The sequence below is a fragment of the Chanos chanos genome, chromosome 2, assembly GCF_902362185.1.
Source record: "Chanos chanos chromosome 2, fChaCha1.1, whole genome shotgun sequence".
Lineage (NCBI taxonomy): Eukaryota > Metazoa > Chordata > Actinopteri > Gonorynchiformes > Chanidae > Chanos > Chanos chanos.
In genome coordinates, this window is record NC_044496.1 from 39,304,995 (window position 1) to 39,327,576 (window position 22,582).

Below are 22,582 nucleotides of genomic sequence, written 5' to 3' on the forward strand. Positions count from 1 at the left end.
ACAAACAAACGAACAAACAAAAAAACTTGAAATATATAGAATCCTATTGCGCATAGGACTGCTTGAACACCTGTAGAGGAAAAACAATGGTTAATGACATAAAATAAAAAACATGATAGTTACAATATATGACAATGTTGACAGGCAGTCAAATAAACTGTGTGTTCTCCCTCACTACAAACTTTCCGATTCCCTTACACCTGTGTGTACCTTGTATATGGTCCGCCTGTGACCTATGCCCTCTAGTGTCCAAAAAAAAAAGACCCCGCTATGACAAAAATGTGTAACCATACTATTACACTTTTTAAGAGGCTCTGAACTGTGTATATGCCTAATAAAACTACTTTGCACTCTTTCTTCATCATAGCTGTCCATAACACTTATTTAATACTGCAAATCTATGTCCTCATTTATTCTTTTCTGTACTCCTAATTTTCCTTCCACTTTTATTATCTATGTGCTCAACAACCTGAAATATACATGTATTTCTGTTTTCACAGTTGCTACCAATGTTATGCTTTCAGAAAAAGCCTTATAACTACAAAGCCACCCAGTTACGTTTTCCTTTCCATTGTTCCATCTGTTTCCTCACTCCCTCATCTTGTCCTATATTCTTCTCAGTTTCTTCAACTTACTTAACCATTCATTTATTTAATAATATTAATCATCATCATCATAATCATAACCATAACCATAATTATTATAATACAAGTTTATTAAATATTGCTATTTATAGTCTCTAAGGGCTTTACATGGCCACAATGAAGTTAAATAAAAATGATATTATCCATAAGTTAGAGAAAATAGATAAGTCTTTAGTTTGAAAGGTATGAAGAGAGTTTGCCTCCCTAATTTCTGTAGGTAGACCATTCGGGAGAGCGGTAGGAAAAGGCTCGGTAGTCAGCAGACTTGGAATTACTAATAGTCCAGAATCTTGAGAGTGCAGGGTGTGAGGGGGGTTTTAGGTAGTACTTAAGTCAGATAGGTAGGCCAGCACAAGCTCATGCTGAATTTTATATGCAAGTAAGAGGACCTTAAAATCTGCCCTTGCATGAATTGGGAGCCAATAAAGGGAAGCCAGGACAAGTAGAATGTGGTCAGACTTCCTTGTTCTGGTCAGGATTCTTTCAGCAGCATTCTGGACCAGCTGAAGACTTTTGGTGCTAGATGCAGGCGGACCAGAGTACAGAACATTGCAGTAATTGAGAACAAGACGTGACAAATGTGTGAGCAACGGTTTCTGCATCAGCCATACTTAGAAAGGGCCTAATTTTATACATACATATATATATATGTATATAGGCGGGGTCTTTTCAAGGTAACTTCAAGTTTGTTATCAAGACTTATTTTCTTCGGTTCTGATCACCGTTGTGACCGTTGTTTCCAGTTATAAGTTGAATATAAGGATTTAATTATGGGTTAGTTACACCATGGTTTGGATAGTGAGAAATTTCTCTGAGCCTGGTACCAGTATCATTGTGCTAACAGCCCCTGGCAAATTTGAAGAATACTTGACTGACTTTTAAGTTTAGACCATGAATGGGTAATCAGGTTACACCTTTGGTTGATAAAACACACCTGTGTTTCCACACTTCCCTCAGTGGAAATATACAATAATTGCCTTTGTACCTTTTTATCAAGGGACTTTTTAATCTTTCTTAGATCTTAAAGAAGATAATATTTAAGTATAAAATAAAAATATGACTTTCAGGGCCTTAATTACGTACGTTTGCGTCTCCTTTACAATGGGAACTCTTTTCTGACTCATGTTCTCACATTGTAAATCACGTACAAATGTAATTTGAACTCACTTGACATGAACTGAAATGACCTGATTTGCCCTAAATAAAATCAACTGCTCCTGAAGGATTTTCCTAAAGATTTCTTGGCTAAATAGTGCAGGAAAAATCTCAATCTGCAAAGAGATATCAAAAGCTCTTTGGAATCTTACAGCTGAAAGGTACAAATCAGGAGAGGAGTATAAAAAGAATTCACGGGCATTCAGTTTATCATGGAATTCACTCAACACTATCAGTAAGAAGTGACCACATGGAATTTACAAAGGACATCCCTCTAAAGTTATGACTGGACTAAAAGAAAGCTCATCAGAGGGGCTATGAAAATGCCAATGGAAACTTTGAAGGAGCTTCAGGAATTTATGGCATTAAGTGACCATTCCCTGCATTATATGACCATTTTTCACATGTTCCACAAGTCTGACCTATAGGTTAAGACAGTAAAATGAAAGCAATTGCTCCTAGAACCACGTGGGAAAATTTCTCATGGTCTGATGAGACCAAGGTCACAGTGTCTACTGAAAGCATGGTGGTGACTATCTTGTCTATGGAGCTGCTTTTCTTCATCTGGGCTCTAGTTAAGACAATACAGGGGAAAAGGAATAGGTCCAAATACCAAAATATACTGGCGCAAACGTCTCTGGCCTTCTGCCAGAGAGCTAACATTATAAAAGGACTTGCATCTTTCAACATGACAACAATCAAAAACACACAGCTTACTCAACCACGGAATGGATTAAGAAAAGGAAGATTAATGTCCTGGAATGACCCAGCTAGAGTCCAGCTCTCAGTCCTACTGAAAATCTTTGGACTGACCTTTAGAGGGCTATTCACAAGAGATCACCCTGCAATTTAATTGAACTTGAATTATATTGCAAAGAACAGGGTAAAACTGCTAACTTGATAGAGATCTATCAAAACAGACTAACAGCTGTGATAAAAGCAAGAGGTGCTTCCACAAATTATTGGTTAAGAGATGTGCAAACTGCAATGGACTAGCGACCTGTCCAGGGTGTTTCCCGGTCTTTCGCCCAATGAACGCTAGGATAGGCTCCAGCACCCCCCTTGACCCCGAGTAGGATAAGCGGCTTTGAAAACAAGTGAGTGAGAGAGAGATATGCACACATAAGAAACTAAGACACTGAAGTTTTTTTTAAATATACTAGTTCCTAATAGTCATTTTATTTTTCACTTAAATATTGTTTTAAAATCTTATTAAAAGTGAAAAAGTTATGGCATGACTTGTATTAATTTAAGTTTAGACACGTTTTATATATATATTTGTGTATATGTAAATCACAAAGAAAAGACAGGACACACCACAAGAGAAATTATCTTGAAAATGAATTTTATATTGTTTTCAAGTACTCAAAACAGTTAAATAAAAACAAGTCTCCAAATGTACATAGTGAACAATATGACCCCAATTTCAACTGTACATTATGTTGCAATTTCTATTCCACGATCCTCAGAGTGTAAGCCTGTAAGCCAGAGTACTTGCAGACACAAATTATCATCATCATCATTATAAGAACCAAAAGCTTACTGTATACACCGTAAAATGGACAAGCGAAAAAGCAAAACAAAAGGTTTGTCAAAGGTGGTAGCTCTTAGCTGATTAAAAAAAAATAAGAAAAATGGAATTCAGAATAATAAAACAATATAACAAAGAATCCCTTGTTTGATTTTATTTTTTTCATGTTTGTGGCAGGGAGGGTCATCAGTGCACGGCATGCACAGACATTTAGGCAACTAAATGCAAGATATGCAGCAACTGCTGGGAAAAGAAATCTAACACATACAGCCTAGCCTAGTTTATTTCTTGGACATAATTTCTAGGATCTAACATTTACATGGAAATGTAAACAGGATATTGTGACAAGACGTATTCTGTCTGATAAAGTGGTCATTAATGCATACCGTTATTAAAACAAAAGTTTTTCACCTTCCATTGTCAGGACTGAAACAGCCAATTTCACTGAAACATGCAAGTATTAATGTTTTGGACTGTCTATAAAGACAACTTGGACATTTGTCAAGGGTAAAGTCACATGTTATCTGTTTAGTAATTTGACTATGGTTTTGAAATGTTAACTTTCTTCCTTTATGTGTTTAAGTTCACACAGTTTTTTTTTAATCCATTTCTAAATTTTGTTACACGCATTTCTATGGGTTTAGAAGGTTATATGCTTTTGCATTGTCTTTGCAGCAGGAAGGGGAATTTCAGGTCTCCCACTTCTCAATGGACCATTTAAGAACCAACAAAAACAGCACTATAGCTATTACTGATCACCCGAAAAACCCAAATGGGACACAAGGGCATTTAAAAAAAAAAAAGCAAAAACAAAACAAAAAAACAAAAAGATTACCTGAAACCAGCTTACCCTCACAACAGTTATTTTGTACATTATTTTCTTTGCTTAATCCCTTTACTACAAAACGCTGACAAAATACATTATTTTTTTGTGCACATGTAGACACTGACATGTGAACCCTTAAAATGATGTTTCCCAAAGTTTTGAGGTGGGATTATGCACCTAATGATTTTAGTGATTTGTAGTAATTTGTGACATTTGAAGCATTTCTAGTGAATGAATCCTCCCCAATGCGTTTGACATGGCTGGGCAGTTAATAGAAGAAAACAATAAAGCTACAGGGGGAAAAAAAAAAAAAGATTCAACAAACATCAGCACATCATCAGCCTCGGATAAAATTCATACATACCTGTACACTTTCTACAATATTTATATTCATAGTGAATAACCCATAAAGAAGTGCCGCCACTAAAATGTAGAGAACGATATGTTGTGTTGCTTTTAATTTTTTACATTTGCATTATTCTCCATTTAAATTACATGATTCAAATAAACACGACTGATTGGAACATTGGATTTATACACAGCTTATGCATTGAGTCTGAGAGACTGGTCCTCTCTTCGCCGAGACGAAATGTCTATGTCTATGGAATCTTTGCCTACAATGAGACGCAGGCGTTTCGCTGGTGGGAGTGGGATGAAATCATCCTCGTTGTCAAAGTAGTCCTCTTCCTCTTCCTCCTCTTCCGAAGACAAAGAGTCCTCCTCTGTGTTCGGAGCCCCCTCAACCCCTACCTCGTGATCCAGAACCTCCCCTGCTTCCCTCTTAACGATGCCCGTGAACGTCAGATCGTCCGAGTACGTCCGGTGCAAGCCCCTGCTGTCGTCCTCGCGTTTCAGCTGGATTTTCAGCTTGGTGGAGCTGCTGTGGGCGGCGTGGCCATAGCCGTTGTTAAGCTTGGCCACGTACGAGCTGCTCCTGTCCTTCTCGCTGTCCTTGCTGAATTTGATGCTTATTTTCGAGGAGCTGGAAGAGTTGACGGGGTCGGCCTCCCGCGGCTCGGTTTTGCTGCTGCTGCTGTCTCTCCTCCTCCGTAACGTCAGCTTGGGGATGCCTGAGTTGTTCTCCAGGATCAGCTGCGCGTCGTAACGAGTGATCTGACGCTTCTTCTTACCTTTGCCCCGGCGGAGGGGCTTGCCAGCTTTCGCTGTGCCGTTGTAGTGCTGGTGCCGGCCGGGCAGGCCGAGCAGCACCGTCCCGCAGTCCGCCACATCCGCGGCTCGGGCCGCGTGCCGCAGATCGGGCAGGCCCTCCTGCAGGAAAGTGTCCCCGTAGGAGCCTGGGTCCTCCTGTTTTATCGTCCTCCTGCGTCGAGGACAGGTCCCTTTCCTGGGACAGCTGGCTTCCAGGCTGGGCGTGTTCAGCTGGTGCCCTGGCGTCACAGGTATGAAGTCCCCTGGTTCCGTCTTCAGAACCAAACCGCCATGCAGCGGGTCTGGGCTGGGCGGCAGGTGCAGTCCATGTTTGCCGCCGGCAGCCTCCTGAGCACCAAAAGAGGTCCTCGCGGACCTACGAGTTCTGTAAGGGCAAGTTAAGCTATCCTTGCACGCTGTAGCACCCTTTGTAGAGTTATTGTGATTGTTTTCATTCACTGCTGTGTGTGCCTCGCCACCTCTGCTTCCCAAGGCCTGTATAGAACCTCGCCTGTTCCCCTCCCTTCTAGACTGCTCTTTCACCCCTAAACTCCCTCCCTTCATTCTGCCGGAGGCTTTCGATTCCACTCCTCGACATCGTCTCCTTAACTTAAGCGAAGGCTGTGCGGGCTTTGATTTGAGTCTCTTTGGTAAACTGGAGTTATTTGTATGACTTCGTTTAGGGCTTGAGGTAGAGGTAGGAGTGCTTGACAGAGTTTGCCTTGTTGCTGCCCTAGCTTCACCAAGCTTTTTGATACAGGATTGGGACGTCCTCTTCCGTAATGCTGACAGACAGAAGGGGGGGGGACAGCAGATAAAACCTCCAAACTATAGAAATATTTCCTAAAGCAAATGTTCTACGCTTTGATGTTGTGTAGTAAGTTCTTGTAGCGCGTGGACATTGTGTGTTCTTACTTACATGTGTGTACACTGGGCATTTCCTGAGAGTCTGCTTCCACGTTGGAGCTGACAGATTGACTGTCTGAGTTTCGACTGCCCTCTCCCAGCTTCTTCAGCCTGTTCAGACGCTTGTCTGTCTCTCTCAGGCCATACTTGCTATTAATCACCGGAGTCTCAACTGGAAGCCCAGCTTTTGACTTAAAGGCACCAGTGCCTCGTCTGTAAAGACACAGACAGAAAGTAAGAATATGTTACTAAGTTCGAGCATTTCAGCAATGTGCAGGAAAACATTTATAGTGGTAATGCATAAATCTACTCTTTTACAGGACTTTTTAATTTAACAAGTTTAATAAGTGTGATAAGAGGTTATACTATCATTACTCATCACCAGTTGCTACCCAACTAAAAAGAAACAGAGAAAAAAATGACACAATACCGTTCACAAGTATAGCATTCACAGAATTCATTGTTTTCTCCAAAGAAACCATCTCCATAGTAACACGAGATCTCTTCCCCAGGTTCAATATCCCGAAGGACCTTGACACAAGCAGTGTCTCGACCTGTTGACACAAACTGCAACAAAACAAAATGGTAACAATTTCAAATGTGCACTGAAGCACTTTAAACAACTGTTCTAATTTTTCAAATACAAATAATTCAGCTATAAAAATACAAGTCTTATTAATACAAACCTTGCAATTTGGCCGACAATCTGTACAAAGAAAAAACAGAGAGGTTTAAGTTATTATGACAGATAGTTTTTATTATCCTTTCTCATAATTCATCCTCCGTAAGGGTCATGTCAGTTCTCACTGTCATAAAAGAGTGCTCAGATCTTCTGTTAAGTGCTATGATTGGGCAACACATCAAGTAATGTCAAACAGCAACACCTCCAATAATAAAGTAACATTAAAACACTTTTGCCAATCATTCCTTCCATTCATCTGAAAGTTCAACTGAACAGATTACTCAAATGAAATCTAACTGACATACACACAACAGCATCTGAGGGATATTTGTAATGGGATTCATACCATGGTTAATGAAAGCAGCGGGCCCAAGCCAGAGTTGAGCACAGTTCTTGCGGGTGGAGTACATTACACTGAAGTCATTCTCTCCGTGTCGCAGCAGCATCCTCTCCTCACTGGCTGACAGCTCAGCAATGCAGCCCACAAGATGTTCAATCTTATCATTCCTCTTCCTATGGGAAAACACACACAAAAACCACGCGAGTGGATCAAACTTTTTCTAATGAGTTGCTATTACACTTTTTTTTTACAGTATGTGACAGCCAATATTAATGTTCACAGTTGTAACGAATCAGTGGGAAACTGATGCTTAGGCCAACCCACCAATCCTTTGTTGCTACAATTTTGGCTCCATTTTGCTCAGAGGAATAGCGATTGCATGGAAGAATCTCAAACCCACTGTCTGGGGCGAACATACGCAGGTAAACAAACACCTGGGGAAAGACAGCAATATTTGTCAAGTAATAAACTCCAGTGTTATCCACTGTGAGAGTGTGTGACATCATATAAATATAAATTCAATGAGGTGTCAAAGTGGCTTACATGCGCTTTGAAGAGTTTCTCCTGGGCCTTGGTCTTGTTCAGGAAGTGATGTCTGGTCCAGTCGCCTGAAGTCAAGGCCTGAAACGCTTTCTCCAGGTTGTTATGCTTTTTAAAACGCTCTATTATGTCTCTGAGCTCCCCTTGTCGACCCTTAATAGGACGAAACCTAAAAAAAAAAAAAAAATTAAGAATAACATTAACTTTCTCCCCATTAAATGACTCTTGTCTGCCCCCTCTTGACTAAATGCTGAAGAGGTCTTAGAGGCAAAAAGTAACATTTATACAAGCACAAAAATCAGTTTAAATAAATTTACGAACAGAACACGATCGACTAACATGTTGAATTTCTAAAAGTGAACCTCAATGGTAGTGACACAGACCTGGTGTTCATCTTGTGTGTCTGGAAGCCAAGGTAAGGGTCGAGGATGAGACTGGTGGTCAGGTCATCGTACTCACACAGCTCCTTTGCAGTCATTCCAGATGATGGGACATGGCGTCTCTCCACCTCTGGAGGCGCTCCGCTGCAACCTGTTGAAAAAGGGAAGTTAATGTAAAAACACCAGCAAGTTGTGTGACCTGTTCCATAGGCAAACATGTGGTCAGACACAGAAACCACTCTGAAATCACATATAAATGTGCCTACACTGTAACTTTACACAAATTAGTGCCCAAAATAAACAAAATTCATGTTTCTATTTATTTTTGTCATTAGTTTGGAAATGAAATGAAATAATACATTTGCTGACATGACCTCAGATTTAATTCTGCGCCTCAAAAGATTATTTAGGAGAAACCATCTTAAATTTACAATGATCTGAATTATTTCTGTTATGGAGACAAATGAGACACGTTACAGCATCAATCTACTAATGGAGAGAGAAAGAGAGAGAGAGAGAGAGAGAGAGAGAGAGAGAGAGAGAAAGAGAGAGAGAGAGATACTAACGTCGGCTGCATCTCCGGCCACTAGGGGAGCCCTTGCTCTGCTGCAGATGGGCTCTCTGGGGGTGCTGCAGCCTGCTCTTGCTTAGGGACTGATCACTGGAGAACCTGCTGCCATGTCTCCTGCCATTCAGCACCATGTTGTTGGATTCTCCCATCTACTTCATTCCAGCTGGCCGCCTGGTGAAGGCGCATTTAGCCTCTGTATGCTTATGGGGCACCATACAATGCGCAGACCTGTTCTAAAATTCAGCCGCAGCCAAACCTCCCACTGATGTGAACAAACTCAGGATGCTCAGAGACCTGTCCTCATGGATTCACTCTGCTGGTTTGTTTTCACCTACAGTAACTGGGAGCAAGTAAAAAGTGCAATTAGTCATCGTTATGACAACATCTATGTACTTATCTATGTGGTGGTAACTTGCTGTCACCAATACAAAGGAGTCAAGGGAAGAAAATAGTTAAAAAAGCACAGTGATATGTCTAGTCATGAGGACAGCAAGTTGTCATGGCACATGAAATGTAGGTATATAGGCTTCCATTGAGGAGCTTGGATAGTGCGGTAAGGCTGAGCGTAGACTGCCACCTCCTGGTTGCTAAGGACGACCCAACTAATAATTGAACCAGTGGCATTTAACAAACGAAGTACAGGTTTCAAGTGCATACATTTCGAAGATTACTCACGTTTCTAAACTGGAAGAAAATGGTCGATCATGTTTTATCAGACAATACCTTATCTTAAGATGAAAGACTATCCAGTTTCGGGGGGCTTTTGTGGTGCTGGGCTTAGACATATTTAGATTCAGACAACCACAGCTATTGTCCATTTTGGTCACCCAGAAAAGCTAACTGGGAGAAAATACTATACACTTCTGTTTCCAGTATAGCTGCCTTAAAAGGTACTTGTATTTCAAAACATATTTAACGTCAGTTATTGGGCAGATTAGGGCTAAGTTACCACCGGGTTAGCTAGCTAAGGTTAGCTCCAAACATTAACTACAGAGCAGGTAAACATTCGGCTAAAATTGGCTTGGCTAGCACGAAGCTACCTAGACAATAAAACTAACTGGCTATCTTGCAACTATCATTGTAATACATTTTCACAAAAATTCTACTTCGCAGCAGAGGATTATACTGTGTACTCTATGGACAAAATAGCCGGTTACCCCAGGTTAGTCGCGTCCCACCTAGGCCTCGACATAGCTAACTAGATAACCTAGCTAACACAACTCCTCATCAAGCGGAGCTAGTTAGGTTAGTATCACGTTAGCTTGTGTGCTAGCTTGTGTTGCTACCTTTTGGCTAGCTAACAAATCTACCCGGAAAAGTATAAAACAGGCAATGAATCTCTCTGTTGAGTCTCAGACCTGGACTTTAATACTCACTTTGCGTTTTTTCTTATGTCAAGGAATATCCATCTCAAACAGCACTGGTCAACGAAAAATCATACTAAAATGCAATAGCTTAGCTACAGGAAACAAAATTTACCAGAAAATTACCATTAAAATTCAAGATGGCGGCCAACTGGGAAGGAAAGCGAGGGCGCAGAACCGCCTCCGAAAGAAATAGACCCTCGGATATTTTCATAACATAGACTAACCCAGGACTTTGCAAAGAATGATTACACCAAGATGATTTGGAGAATATACTCTCTTTAAATGTCTCGAAAAAGAACTTCCTCGGGAAATCATAAACTGCAAGTTCCTTCTCTGTTGGATGTACACAAAGGCAGGCGCAGTTATATTTTCCCTTTAAATGTCTTATGTTACTCAGTGAATCCGCGGCCAACCAGCGGAGAAATACTATAAAGTCACTCAGTTGCAAAATACGGAACAGCCTTTCAAAAGCTCATATGTTTTTTTTGGTTGCCAATAAAATATATATATATTTATTTATTTATAATACAGAGAAATGCACAATTTACAAAATAAATTCTTCTCAATACTAATAAGAATCGGTATTAAATAGTTATGACAAAAGACCCCCCCCCACACACACACAGAGATACACACATCCTTTGCCATCAGCTATATTCGATATCTCACCTTCGTGAATATTGCACCTGCTCAGACCTTAGAAGCGATGTAATGTTCTTTTATATGACAGCATCGTATCTACCCACTGTAATCAAATTAATAATCGGTTTTCAGTTTTGAGAATATTATTATTTGAATTTCATCGAATAAAAAAGTGTTGCATTTGGATATTTTGGCAGCATTGACAAGTGTAGCAAACATCTACAGACTTATATTCGTGAATACACAAACAGACAAATGAACGAATAAATACATAAATAAATAAAATATAAAAACCTTAAATTTCCCAAGATAAATAGTTAGTTTTCAGCATCAGAAACAACATCATTTTACATACTAAAGTCCATTCAGCGTCAACAATAATTTTAATGAGTTGCAGTGCTGTTCTGCAATGAAATGTCATGCCCAGCAACAGTTCGAAATGCGTTGCTTTTTACACTAAGAGTCAATTCAACGGCAGTCCTGTTAGTCACGATGTACAGAGCTGGTGTGGTTTTAACAAGGTTTTGTGCTGTAATGTGGGCGCTGAAAATATACATGTGATCTAGGTTTATTTTTTCTATCTTGCACTCGCATGACGATAAACAGTTCGCATCAGCGCCTGTCTTTCCACAGACTTGGAGGATGCGATGTATATTCGTCCTTTTCCATTTGCCTTAATATATTAGAGTTAACACATACATAATCTACAAATACTGAACATTCCTACAGGTGACTTTACCCTCCTCGATTTTCTCAAGGGAAACCTTTAAACTTATAGCGGTAGCGCCGACCCAGTCTGTCACGCCAGTTCTGTTCCTTTCAACGTGTATATTTTTCTTTAGCAAAAGTATTACTTCGGCTGAGCTTTGAACATTAACACATGAACATGGATTCAAAAGGAGTGAGATCCGTAGGACGACCTAGGGTACAACTGTCCGTGTCACATTTACAATAGCATAGTTTGAAATTTGTCGAATGTAGAGGTCTAGACGGTAAAATGTGTCTTCAGAGGACGTGTTTGTGGCAAAGTTAGCCCTTCTTGACAGACTGAACATATTCTTGACAATAAAAAAGAAGCGAAACGGTAATAAACCGTAAGACGCACAATGATGTCGAAGCATGTAGGCTTCCTTTATGAATAGTAATAATGGAATTACCATAATCAACAGACAGAACCTTATTCTATTTAATTGATACCCTCCAAATATTGAATTTGTGCTAGGTTCTAGATTCCTGTTGTTCAAATATGCACGTTTACATAATCGTGCGAAAATAATACTTTTTTTCTTTTCCGGGAGAAAATATAAAATTCTCCACGCATAATGATGACGTCATTTTTAAAGAACAACAAGAACCCTCAAACACTTGACTCAGCTACCTGTGCTAACATGGCTATTTGCGTTTTATTGACGGTCAAATCGATTCGTCTGACTTTAAATAATGAGTTCTCCAGCGGAGATGTGGCATTTTAATATTATGATCGATGTCACATGTACTGAAGCAAGCTTTTAAGACATTTTCGTCCAGCCACATTGGACTGAGGGAGTCTTAGCCAGCTTGCTAAGTTAAATATAATAAGTTATTTAAGTTTTAAGTGTGTATTATCCGTGTTATAGGCTCATCCCGTTTTTGCATCTTTTGGGTTTGTTTGTGGTGCGATAACCAAAACATGCTCGTGGTAAGTTGAAACTATTAACGATAAACAGATCGATTGCCTACAGAAAGTGATGCTAATTTAAGCTAACTTTTGGTCCGTATCACTGTTAGCTCGTTAGGTACGTGTATTGAATGTTAGTATATGGCAACAACGAATCTGATCTCCCTGCACAAATTATATTCGAAACCTTTGTCTTATTATTATCTTCATCCTATTTTGTAAAAGTAGAGGATTGGGCCAGTAAAAACGAGTTAGCATAAGTGAACACTTGAGGATTCAGATGAACTTTAGGTGTATTATGACTGCTTCTTTGGTATTCTATTACTTAATGCATAGTACATGTAAGCATGCTTTATATGTGAGATTGATGGTTTTTGTTTTTAAGATGCATAAAACTGTTCTTTTCTCCTTTAAGGATCCATCAGACTAGATTGTCTTGAGGACAGTGAGAGTATGACTGTTTCAGAGATCAAACTCTATATTGGTAAGCAGCATGCCGCCAAGGAAGAGAGCCCTTGTCCCCGTCAGTGCGAGAAGAAGAGTCAAGTCTGATGAAGATTACTTCCCCTTTAATTTGCTTCCAGTAGAGTGTCAACTACATGTGTTCTCATTTCTTAGTGAGGTGGACAAATGCAACTCAGCACTTGTGTGTTCCAGCTGGAGCTGTCTTATCCGCTCTGGAAAGCTCTGGAGAGTAGCAGACTACTCTCGTCGTGGGGTCTTCCACCTCGGCCAGGAGGGGCTGCTTGTGTCTAATCGAGAGTTTGAACGTTGGAAAGCATGGGTTCACCATTACACGCACCATCTCATATCCCGTGGGGCAAGTCTGCTCACTCTCAAGGCCAGTTTCGATCTTGGAGACCAATGCAATAAGTGGGGGGAGCTCCTGTCTCACCTTCTTGAGAATGTTCACTGCAGGGATCTAAGTCACGTAGACTTGAATTGGACTTTCACGCTGCTGGAGCCTCTGGATCTCCGTGTTCACACCAGCTCCAGTTCCCATCAGGACAGCATTACAAAGATGGACCAGGTAAATAACTTTCAGATCCTGCTCTCCAGACTGGCTCATAGCTGTCCAAGGATCACAAAGATGCGCCTGCACTTTGACTGGTCCGAGACATCTGTGGCTCTCATTACTCAGTTTCAGCACCTTCGCGTGTTGGAGCTGAAATATTTCTGGGTATTCAAAGGAGTTAGTCCAAGCACTTTACAAACTCTGACTAAATCGCTTCCAAACCTTAAGTCCCTGACTCTCCACGTTCTTGTGCCACTGCGGAACCTTGGAATCTCCTACACCCTGGAGTCACTATCCCTGGAATTTCTGGATGTGTCACCTAGTCGTGGTTTAGTATTCTCTTGCCTCAAACTCCCTGCACTGCGGGAGTTACGGGCTAAGAAGATTGTCAGGGGTATAACTCTCGACCGCCGAACGAGGCTCAGGATACAGAGCAGGTGGCCGTGCCTGTACCAGGTGCTACGGGAGGGGACGCCCAAACTTCAGGCCCTCAACAATGAGCGCCTCCTCCCCAGCTGGAGGGAGCAAAGTTACATGGAGCTAACCTCTATCCTTCAGCAGTCCTGCTATTACCAAAATTACCATTAAAATTCAAGATGGCGGCCAACTGGGAAGGAAAGCGAGGGCGCAGAACCGCCTCCGAAAGAAATAGACCCTCGGATATTTTCATAACATAGACTAACCCAGGACTTTGCAAAGAATGATTACACCAAGATGATTTGGAGAATATACTCTCTTTAAATGTCTCGAAAAAGAACTTCCTCGGGAAATCATAAACTGCAAGTTCCTTCTCTGTTGGATGTACACAAAGGCAGGCGCAGTTATATTTTCCCTTTAAATGTCTTATGTTACTCAGTGAATCCGCGGCCAACCAGCGGAGAAATACTATAAAGTCACTCAGTTGCAAAATACGGAACAGCCTTTCAAAAGCTCATATGTTTTTTTTGGTTGCCAATAAAATATATATATATTTATTTATTTATAATACAGAGAAATGCACAATTTACAAAATAAATTCTTCTCAATACTAATAAGAATCGGTATTAAATAGTTATGACAAAAGACCCCCCCCCCACACACACACAGAGATACACACATCCTTTGCCATCAGCTATATTCGATATCTCACCTTCGTGAATATTGCACCTGCTCAGACCTTAGAAGCGATGTAATGTTCTTTTATATGACAGCATCGTATCTACCCACTGTAATCAAATTAATAATCGGTTTTCAGTTTTGAGAATATTATTATTTGAATTTCATCGAATAAAAAAGTGTTGCATTTGGATATTTTGGCAGCATTGACAAGTGTAGCAAACATCTACAGACTTATATTCGTGAATACACAAACAGACAAATGAACGAATAAATACATAAATAAATAAAATATAAAAACCTTAAATTTCCCAAGATAAATAGTTAGTTTTCAGCATCAGAAACAACATCATTTTACATACTAAAGTCCATTCAGCGTCAACAATAATTTTAATGAGTTGCAGTGCTGTTCTGCAATGAAATGTCATGCCCAGCAACAGTTCGAAATGCGTTGCTTTTTACACTAAGAGTCAATTCAACGGCAGTCCTGTTAGTCACGATGTACAGAGCTGGTGTGGTTTTAACAAGGTTTTGTGCTGTAATGTGGGCGCTGAAAATATACATGTGATCTAGGTTTATTTTTTCTATCTTGCACTCGCATGACGATAAACAGTTCGCATCAGCGCCTGTCTTTCCACAGACTTGGAGGATGCGATGTATATTCGTCCTTTTCCATTTGCCTTAATATATTAGAGTTAACACATACATAATCTACAAATACTGAACATTCCTACAGGTGACTTTACCCTCCTCGATTTTCTCAAGGGAAACCTTTAAACTTATAGCGGTAGCGCCGACCCAGTCTGTCACGCCAGTTCTGTTCCTTTCAACGTGTATATTTTTCTTTAGCAAAAGTATTACTTCGGCTGAGCTTTGAACATTAACACATGAACATGGATTCAAAAGGAGTGAGATCCGTAGGACGACCTAGGGTACAACTGTCCGTGTCACATTTACAATAGCATAGTTTGAAATTTGTCGAATGTAGAGGTCTAGACGGTAAAATGTGTCTTCAGAGGACGTGTTTGTGGCAAAGTTAGCCCTTCTTGACAGACTGAACATATTCTTGACAATAAAAAAGAAGCGAAACGGTAATAAACCGTAAGACGCACAATGATGTCGAAGCATGTAGGCTTCCTTTATGAATAGTAATAATGGAATTACCATAATCAACAGACAGAACCTTATTCTATTTAATTGATACCCTCCAAATATTGAATTTGTGCTAGGTTCTAGATTCCTGTTGTTCAAATATGCACGTTTACATAATCGTGCGAAAATAATACTTTTTTTCTTTTCCGGGAGAAAATATAAAATTCTCCACGCATAATGATGACGTCATTTTTAAAGAACAACAAGAACCCTCAAACACTTGACTCAGCTACCTGTGCTAACATGGCTATTTGCGTTTTATTGACGGTCAAATCGATTCGTCTGACTTTAAATAATGAGTTCTCCAGCGGAGATGTGGCATTTTAATATTATGATCGATGTCACATGTACTGAAGCAAGCTTTTAAGACATTTTCGTCCAGCCACATTGGACTGAGGGAGTCTTAGCCAGCTTGCTAAGTTAAATATAATAAGTTATTTAAGTTTTAAGTGTGTATTATCCGTGTTATAGGCTCATCCCGTTTTTGCATCTTTTGGGTTTGTTTGTGGTGCGATAACCAAAACATGCTCGTGGTAAGTTGAAACTATTAACGATAAACAGATCGATTGCCTACAGAAAGTGATGCTAATTTAAGCTAACTTTTGGTCCGTATCACTGTTAGCTCGTTAGGTACGTGTATTGAATGTTAGTATATGGCAACAACGAATCTGATCTCCCTGCACAAATTATATTCGAAACCTTTGTCTTATTATTATCTTCATCCTATTTTGTAAAAGTAGAGGATTGGGCCAGTAAAAACGAGTTAGCATAAGTGAACACTTGAGGATTCAGATGAACTTTAGGTGTATTATGACTGCTTCTTTGGTATTCTATTACTTAATGCATAGTACATGTAAGCATGCTTTATATGTGAGATTGATGGTTTTTGTTTTTAAGATGCATAAAACTGTTCTTTTCTCCTTTAAGGATCCATCAGACTAGATTGTCTTGAGGACAGTGAGAGTATGACTGTTTCAGAGATCAAACTCTATATTGGTAAGCAGCATGCCGCCAAGGAAGAGAGCCCTTGTCCCCGTCAGTGCGAGAAGAAGAGTCAAGTCTGATGAAGATTACTTCCCCTTTAATTTGCTTCCAGTAGAGTGTCAACTACATGTGTTCTCATTTCTTAGTGAGGTGGACAAATGCAACTCAGCACTTGTGTGTTCCAGCTGGAGCTGTCTTATCCGCTCTGGAAAGCTCTGGAGAGTAGCAGACTACTCTCGTCGTGGGGTCTTCCACCTCGGCCAGGAGGGGCTGCTTGTGTCTAATCGAGAGTTTGAACGTTGGAAAGCATGGGTTCACCATTACACGCACCATCTCATATCCCGTGGGGCAAGTCTGCTCACTCTCAAGGCCAGTTTCGATCTTGGAGACCAATGCAATAAGTGGGGGGAGCTCCTGTCTCACCTTCTTGAGAATGTTCACTGCAGGGATCTAAGTCACGTAGACTTGAATTGGACTTTCACGCTGCTGGAGCCTCTGGATCTCCGTGTTCACACCAGCTCCAGTTCCCATCAGGACAGCATTACAAAGATGGACCAGGTAAATAACTTTCAGATCCTGCTCTCCAGACTGGCTCATAGCTGTCCAAGGATCACAAAGATGCGCCTGCACTTTGACTGGTCCGAGACATCTGTGGCTCTCATTACTCAGTTTCAGCACCTTCGCGTGTTGGAGCTGAAATATTTCTGGGTATTCAAAGGAGTTAGTCCAAGCACTTTACAAACTCTGACTAAATCGCTTCCAAACCTTAAGTCCCTGACTCTCCACGTTCTTGTGCCACTGCGGAACCTTGGAATCTCCTACACCCTGGAGTCACTATCCCTGGAATTTCTGGATGTGTCACCTAGTCGTGGTTTAGTATTCTCTTGCCTCAAACTCCCTGCACTGCGGGAGTTACGGGCTAAGAAGATTGTCAGGGGTATAACTCTCGACCGCCGAACGAGGCTCAGGATACAGAGCAGGTGGCCGTGCCTGTACCAGGTGCTACGGGAGGGGACGCCCAAACTTCAGGCCCTCAACAATGAGCGCCTCCTCCCCAGCTGGAGGGAGCAAAGTTACATGGAGCTAACCTCTATCCTTCAGCAGTCCTGCTATTGCCTCCAGCATCTTGACAGCTGGCTTTGGTAAATGGACTCTGTGCAAGTTAAAATCATCGTCTTAAAGTGATGATTGAGTTGGAATGCAGTGGTCGTAATCAGGTTCAGTCCATGTTAAACATTTAAACACCTACACGAGCATTTTGGCAATCAGACTGTAGTGTTTGCCTTTTTAAAATTTCTGTCAGAAACTTGAGTTGATGCTTTGACTATGTATGTAAAATAATCCTTGGCCATGATGAATTGCGGTCTTATTTATACATTTCACCTTCACTCTAACACATTCCAGCTACAGAGGAGTGACATTTTACTTGATTTTTTAATCTTTATTTAGCTTTAGTGTATTGTCTGTGCTCAACATCAAAAGAAGAGGAATTTTAATCCATCATTTTATCAGTGATATTTCATGTATTTGCAAAAGGTGATTTCGATTTCTTTCCAGGTCTGCTGTGATATTATTTTTCCATTGATCCTGATGAAGTGTAGCATTGCTGTAACCAGAGATTTATCACTTATATTTTCTGCAGCTGAATGTTACTGTAATTAGGCCTAACATCAGCCTAACATCAGTTAAAAGAAAGGATTGTCCTTATCTCATTTTGATGTTAATACATGAATGAAATGCCTTGTACAACTAAAAAAAATGCATTTTTTTGTCTGATCATAGTGACTAAATGCATTTATCCATTTTAAAACCAGCTGTTTTGATTTGCTCATTGGGTATTCTCACTTGAATAGGTTCACAATTGTAGTACCTCCTATGAACCTGTAGAGGTCTCTCTATTCACCTTAGTTTTCAGTAACATGATGGCTGTCACTGCTCTTGTGTCTTACCCCTTGCACTGATATATATTATTTCATGTAACAAAAACATTCAGCTACTATTGTGTATTTGCTGGGATTGTTGTCAAATGCAACAATAAATTAAGGTCATTTCACTGTATGCTGAAACTATGTCTCCACTGTTGTGCTGTGTCGCATTTTGAAATTATTTACTTTCAGCAGGTACTAGAGATGCAAAGCTTTTCAACAGGTAGGTCTTTTCAAATGGGTCAACCTGGGAATCATAGCTATTCAAATAAATCACAAAATGGCCATTTTTCCCCTTACCCCCTTCTGTTTTTCACAATGCTTTCTAGAAATGACAACCTCTGAAATACAAAATCTCTAGATATACAAAATCAAAAGATTAGCCGAGCTTGCAACCCTGCCCTACTTTGAGATACCTGTATGCCTAACTGTTGTTTATAAGTGGGGTGGTTTTTACATATTTTTTTAAAGACGAGGAACAAGACTGGCAGAATATGAAAATTTAAAGAGAAACGTTGGATAAACGTAATGAACTCAGATGTAAGCAATAACAGTATATATCTCTTGAAATTTCTTACTGCAGTTAACTTTGACTAAAGATTTTTGAATAAAGGCCAGTAGTTGTGATGTTCCTTCCAAAAATCGTCAGTATAGAAGTAAAACTACAAACTGTGAGGGGAGTCGCATGGTGACCTTACAATGTACCTCTGATGAATCTGCATGGCTTGGCACACTTTGCACAGGGTAGTTTGTATTTTAAAAGGCAAATAAACACATTTTCAAGAAAAACAACATTTCACCTAGACAATACATATTTTTCTTTTTAAATTTTCCATGTGTTATAATCATTCTCATTAACTGAGTAGAAATCCAGCTAATGTACCAGATTCCAGTGAAATCCATGACCCCGAGGGAGACTGGAAATTAGCTCAATATCCGGTAGTTTCTCCTTCTCAAATTGCTTTTTTACTATGGAGACACTGTTCCCGGACCTTGGAAGTTTTTGTGCTGGATGACTCTCTATATGGCCTGATGACCTGTTTCAGTGCAGGAAGTTCACTGTGTACAGATTGTGGTATATTCATGTAATTGTGTCGATTCTCTCAGCTGTTCATTTCTGATATTAAGACCAAATTGCTCTTTCTGTTCTTCATGTTTTGCCCCGCTCCCCTCCCTGTTCTGTTTTGCTTCTTGTCTTTCCTGTTAATTAGAGACACACTGCCTGGGAGCACACAGATGTCCTGCTCCTAGGGTTTAAGGCCAGTGGGCTTACTGCAGGTGTCCACAGTATCTCGTCTTGTAGTTAAGACATAACAACACAGCCAAACATAACCCTGTGAAAATGAATGAAATTCATTCTTGACTGACTGCAGCTGGGCAAAAAAGCAGTGGAGCTTTAGCCTTAAACTTACAGCTTGACGATATAAAGAATGTAATGTTACAACATTTTTAGCAATCAAAGCTCTTCTTCTGCCTCACTCTAAAGCGGTGGAACAAGCTTCCACTCAAATTCAGGTCTGCTAACTCTCTAAGCACATTTTATAAACATCTAAAGACCCATCTTTTCTGACAGTAGATGGTCTAATATAGTTACATTTTTTAGCCTTCATATTGTCTAAAGGTTAATAGTGTTGTCAAACCCCAATTAAGTTAGGCATTTTTCCTTGACATGGGTGGCCACACAACGATCTTCTGACAAGTTGCTATCGGATATAATTATGACACAGTTTGTTTATGGTTGCTAAGTGCCCAACCTTTGTTGTACAGTCATCGCAGCTGTACAATGGTACTTACAACTATACTTACTTATCAGGATTGTCTGTTGTCTCATCTCAGCTCAGCTACGTATGCGTTGTACGTAGTCATTATGGGATAGGCTCCAGCACCCCGCGACCCTAATTGGGATAAGCGGATTTGAAAATGAATGAGTGAATGAATGTAAGAATTTCATTGATAAAGGCTATCCAGTCTATTTTCTCACTTCCTAAGCTGGCAAAGAAGCTTAGAATGTTAGTTTGTTTTTGTTTCAGTCACCAATCCAAGCCACCAGTTTTTCTTGCGGTCAATGATGATATAGCTTTTATTTTGGTTTAAAGGTAAAACACTCTTCTGTTTTATGACTGCTTTCTCCACGTTGCTGACAAGAAAGATAGGAAGACACGCTAGGAATGTTGCTCTAAGGGTTTCATGTCTGAAATACTCTTTGTGCATGTATGATATGTGGCGTGAAAATCATATCCCGACTTTGTCTCTGTAGCAGAAAACTTTTTTTTTCCAAGGCCTGCCAAATACTTTAAAAAAATAAGCACACGCAAATTCTAAATAGGACTGAACAAGAGTCAATAGGTAAAACAAAAAATGAATAAATACAAGCTGTAAAAATGAAGAGTCACTTCCTGCTACTGAGATTAATCACAGTTGTTCAAGAAGGGTGTGTATTTTTGGATAAATTACATTGCACAGGTCTTACCTCATTATCATATGCATTAAAAGTTAAAAGGCAAACTTTGTAAGTAAAACGTTTTTTTTTTTCTGTGCTGGCTTGAGCTCGAGACAAACAAGGCAGAGGTCTCAGAAGTGTGAGTGGTAGGGACTAAATGGGCACCAGGACCACAGATTTCTGGTTCTTAAGGGCCGTTAGGACCACAGGACCAGGCTAGGGCACCAGGACCACAGATTTCTGGTTCTTAAGGGCTGTTGGTTCTAATGCCCCTTTTCTTCATCTGCCCGTTTCTGCTGTACCCATGGCACCTGACACCCTTGTGTTCCCAACTCCTTACCTTGCTTTGTTGGCACGAAAAGGTGTGAGAGAGCCTGATCAATGCCCTTACATGACTGAATAAAATGTTTTTAAGTATCAAAACCTTGCTTCCCTGTTTCTTTATGTGAAGGCTAAAAAGTGCGAAAATGTGGTGACCATCTCGTAAATAAATGGAAGATGGCATAATTTAAGATTAGTAAGGTGAAATATGAAGCATAATTTCAAATTGTTAAACAGAAATGGTATAACATGCTAAACCTCCCTTCTCTGCAATTTGAAATCCTTGCTCAGTAGACGCCCAAATCATCTTTATATGCTAGTATAATCAGAGAGAAAACCAGAGAATGTTCTTTAAGGGTGGAGAATCTGGAGTCAGTCAGTGGATTACCACTGATTCAGATACCAAAATGCATACATAATCTTTGATCAGTTGTGAGTCATCTCTATCATAAATTGACTCTTGTGAGTCCGACCCAACGGCTTCAGATTTAGTGGCAGGTGATTTAATATGGAATGAACCCACTCCACCTCTTTTTCATGAAACAGGAGTTACAGTTAAATAAGCTTTAAGAGTCAATGATTAGACAAAAGTAAATGTAAAAGTGCTCCAGTTGAATACGCATTACACTTGCTTATTTATGATATTTCCATCTCTTTACAGGGACTTGAGATTTACACACACACACACACACACACACACACACACACACACACACACACACACACACACACATATATACACGTATACATAGAGTATGAAGTACTCAAGTACTCTAATGCACTGATTAACTGTGATGAACTGATTCAATTATAGTCAAGATAGGTCAGAAATCAGTGTTTAGTTTGTGCCTTCTCATTAATAATGTAAGCAAAAAACTTAGACACTAGAAGTGCTCAATCTGACTGGGGCGTTTTTACAGCGACACTGGAGGACACCATTCTGACTCTGATTATGTATCATCATGTAATGATCCTGCAATCTGTGTGGCTTATCTTTATAATGGCTATAATGTTATTGTAGGTTTTATAAGCAGGCAACAAAATGATTTACGTTAGTCCTGGCTTTTGTTTGTCAGAAAGGACTTGGAAATTGCTGTTGTCTGTGGTCAAAGTACATTCAGTGTTAAACTTTGTTCAACCACTATAAAAGTGCAATGACTTTTGGGAAACATGGCAAAGCTATGGTTACAAGGAATTAGTATCCATGACTTTTATGGCACTAACAACTTTCATACAGTTTCATTTTCGTTCATGCTGTCC

The 22,582-nt window shown here is 40.0% G+C and overlaps 3 protein-coding genes across 3 annotated transcripts; 2 read left to right on the plus strand and 1 right to left on the minus strand.

The window, feature by feature from the left end:
• Positions 1-3,515: 3,515 nt before the first annotated feature.
• kmt5b (lysine methyltransferase 5B) lies at positions 3,516-10,190 on the minus strand. Its single transcript, XM_030766448.1, has 10 exons — positions 10,101-10,190; positions 8,720-9,064; positions 8,153-8,304; positions 7,777-8,016; positions 7,558-7,667; positions 7,240-7,406; positions 6,898-6,917; positions 6,642-6,778; positions 6,225-6,424; positions 3,516-6,090 (listed from the first exon to the last, which is right to left on the minus strand). Exons 2-10 carry the CDS (start codon positions 8,871-8,873, stop codon positions 4,700-4,702), a joined length of 2,571 nt encoding a protein of 856 aa, XP_030622308.1. The 5' UTR covers positions 8,874-9,064; positions 10,101-10,190; the 3' UTR covers positions 3,516-4,699.
• A 1,968-nt stretch (positions 10,191-12,158) lies between these two features.
• LOC115804837 (uncharacterized) lies at positions 12,159-13,993 on the plus strand. The gene is made up of 2 exons (XM_030765328.1): positions 12,159-12,411; positions 12,806-13,993. The coding sequence occupies exon 2, from the start codon at positions 12,884-12,886 to the stop codon at positions 13,991-13,993; it is 1,110 nt and encodes a 369-aa protein (XP_030621188.1). The 5' UTR covers positions 12,159-12,411; positions 12,806-12,883.
• A 1,939-nt stretch (positions 13,994-15,932) lies between these two features.
• LOC115805850 (uncharacterized) lies at positions 15,933-17,852 on the plus strand. Its single transcript, XM_030766546.1, has 2 exons — positions 15,933-16,185; positions 16,580-17,852. Exon 2 carries the CDS (start codon positions 16,658-16,660, stop codon positions 17,780-17,782), a length of 1,125 nt encoding a protein of 374 aa, XP_030622406.1. The 5' UTR covers positions 15,933-16,185; positions 16,580-16,657; the 3' UTR covers positions 17,783-17,852.
• Positions 17,853-22,582: the final 4,730 nt, after the last annotated feature.

Coding starts and splice junctions, on each gene's coding strand:
- LOC115805850 (XM_030766546.1), top strand. CDS start 16,658: ATGCCGCCAAGGAAGAGAGCCCTTGTCCCCGTCAGTGCGAGAAGAAGA.
- kmt5b (XM_030766448.1), bottom strand. CDS start 8,873: ATGGGAGAATCCAACAACATGGTGCTGAATGGCAGGAGACATGGCAGC. Junction 7,668..7,776: donor AGAAACTCTTCAAAGCGCAT/GTAAGCCACTTT, acceptor GTCTTTCCCCAG/GTGTTTGTTTACCTGCGTAT. Junction 6,425..6,641: donor GAATGCTATACTTGTGAACG/GTATTGTGTCAT, acceptor GTGTCTTTACAG/ACGAGGCACTGGTGCCTTTA.
- LOC115804837 (XM_030765328.1), top strand. CDS start 12,884: ATGCCGCCAAGGAAGAGAGCCCTTGTCCCCGTCAGTGCGAGAAGAAGA.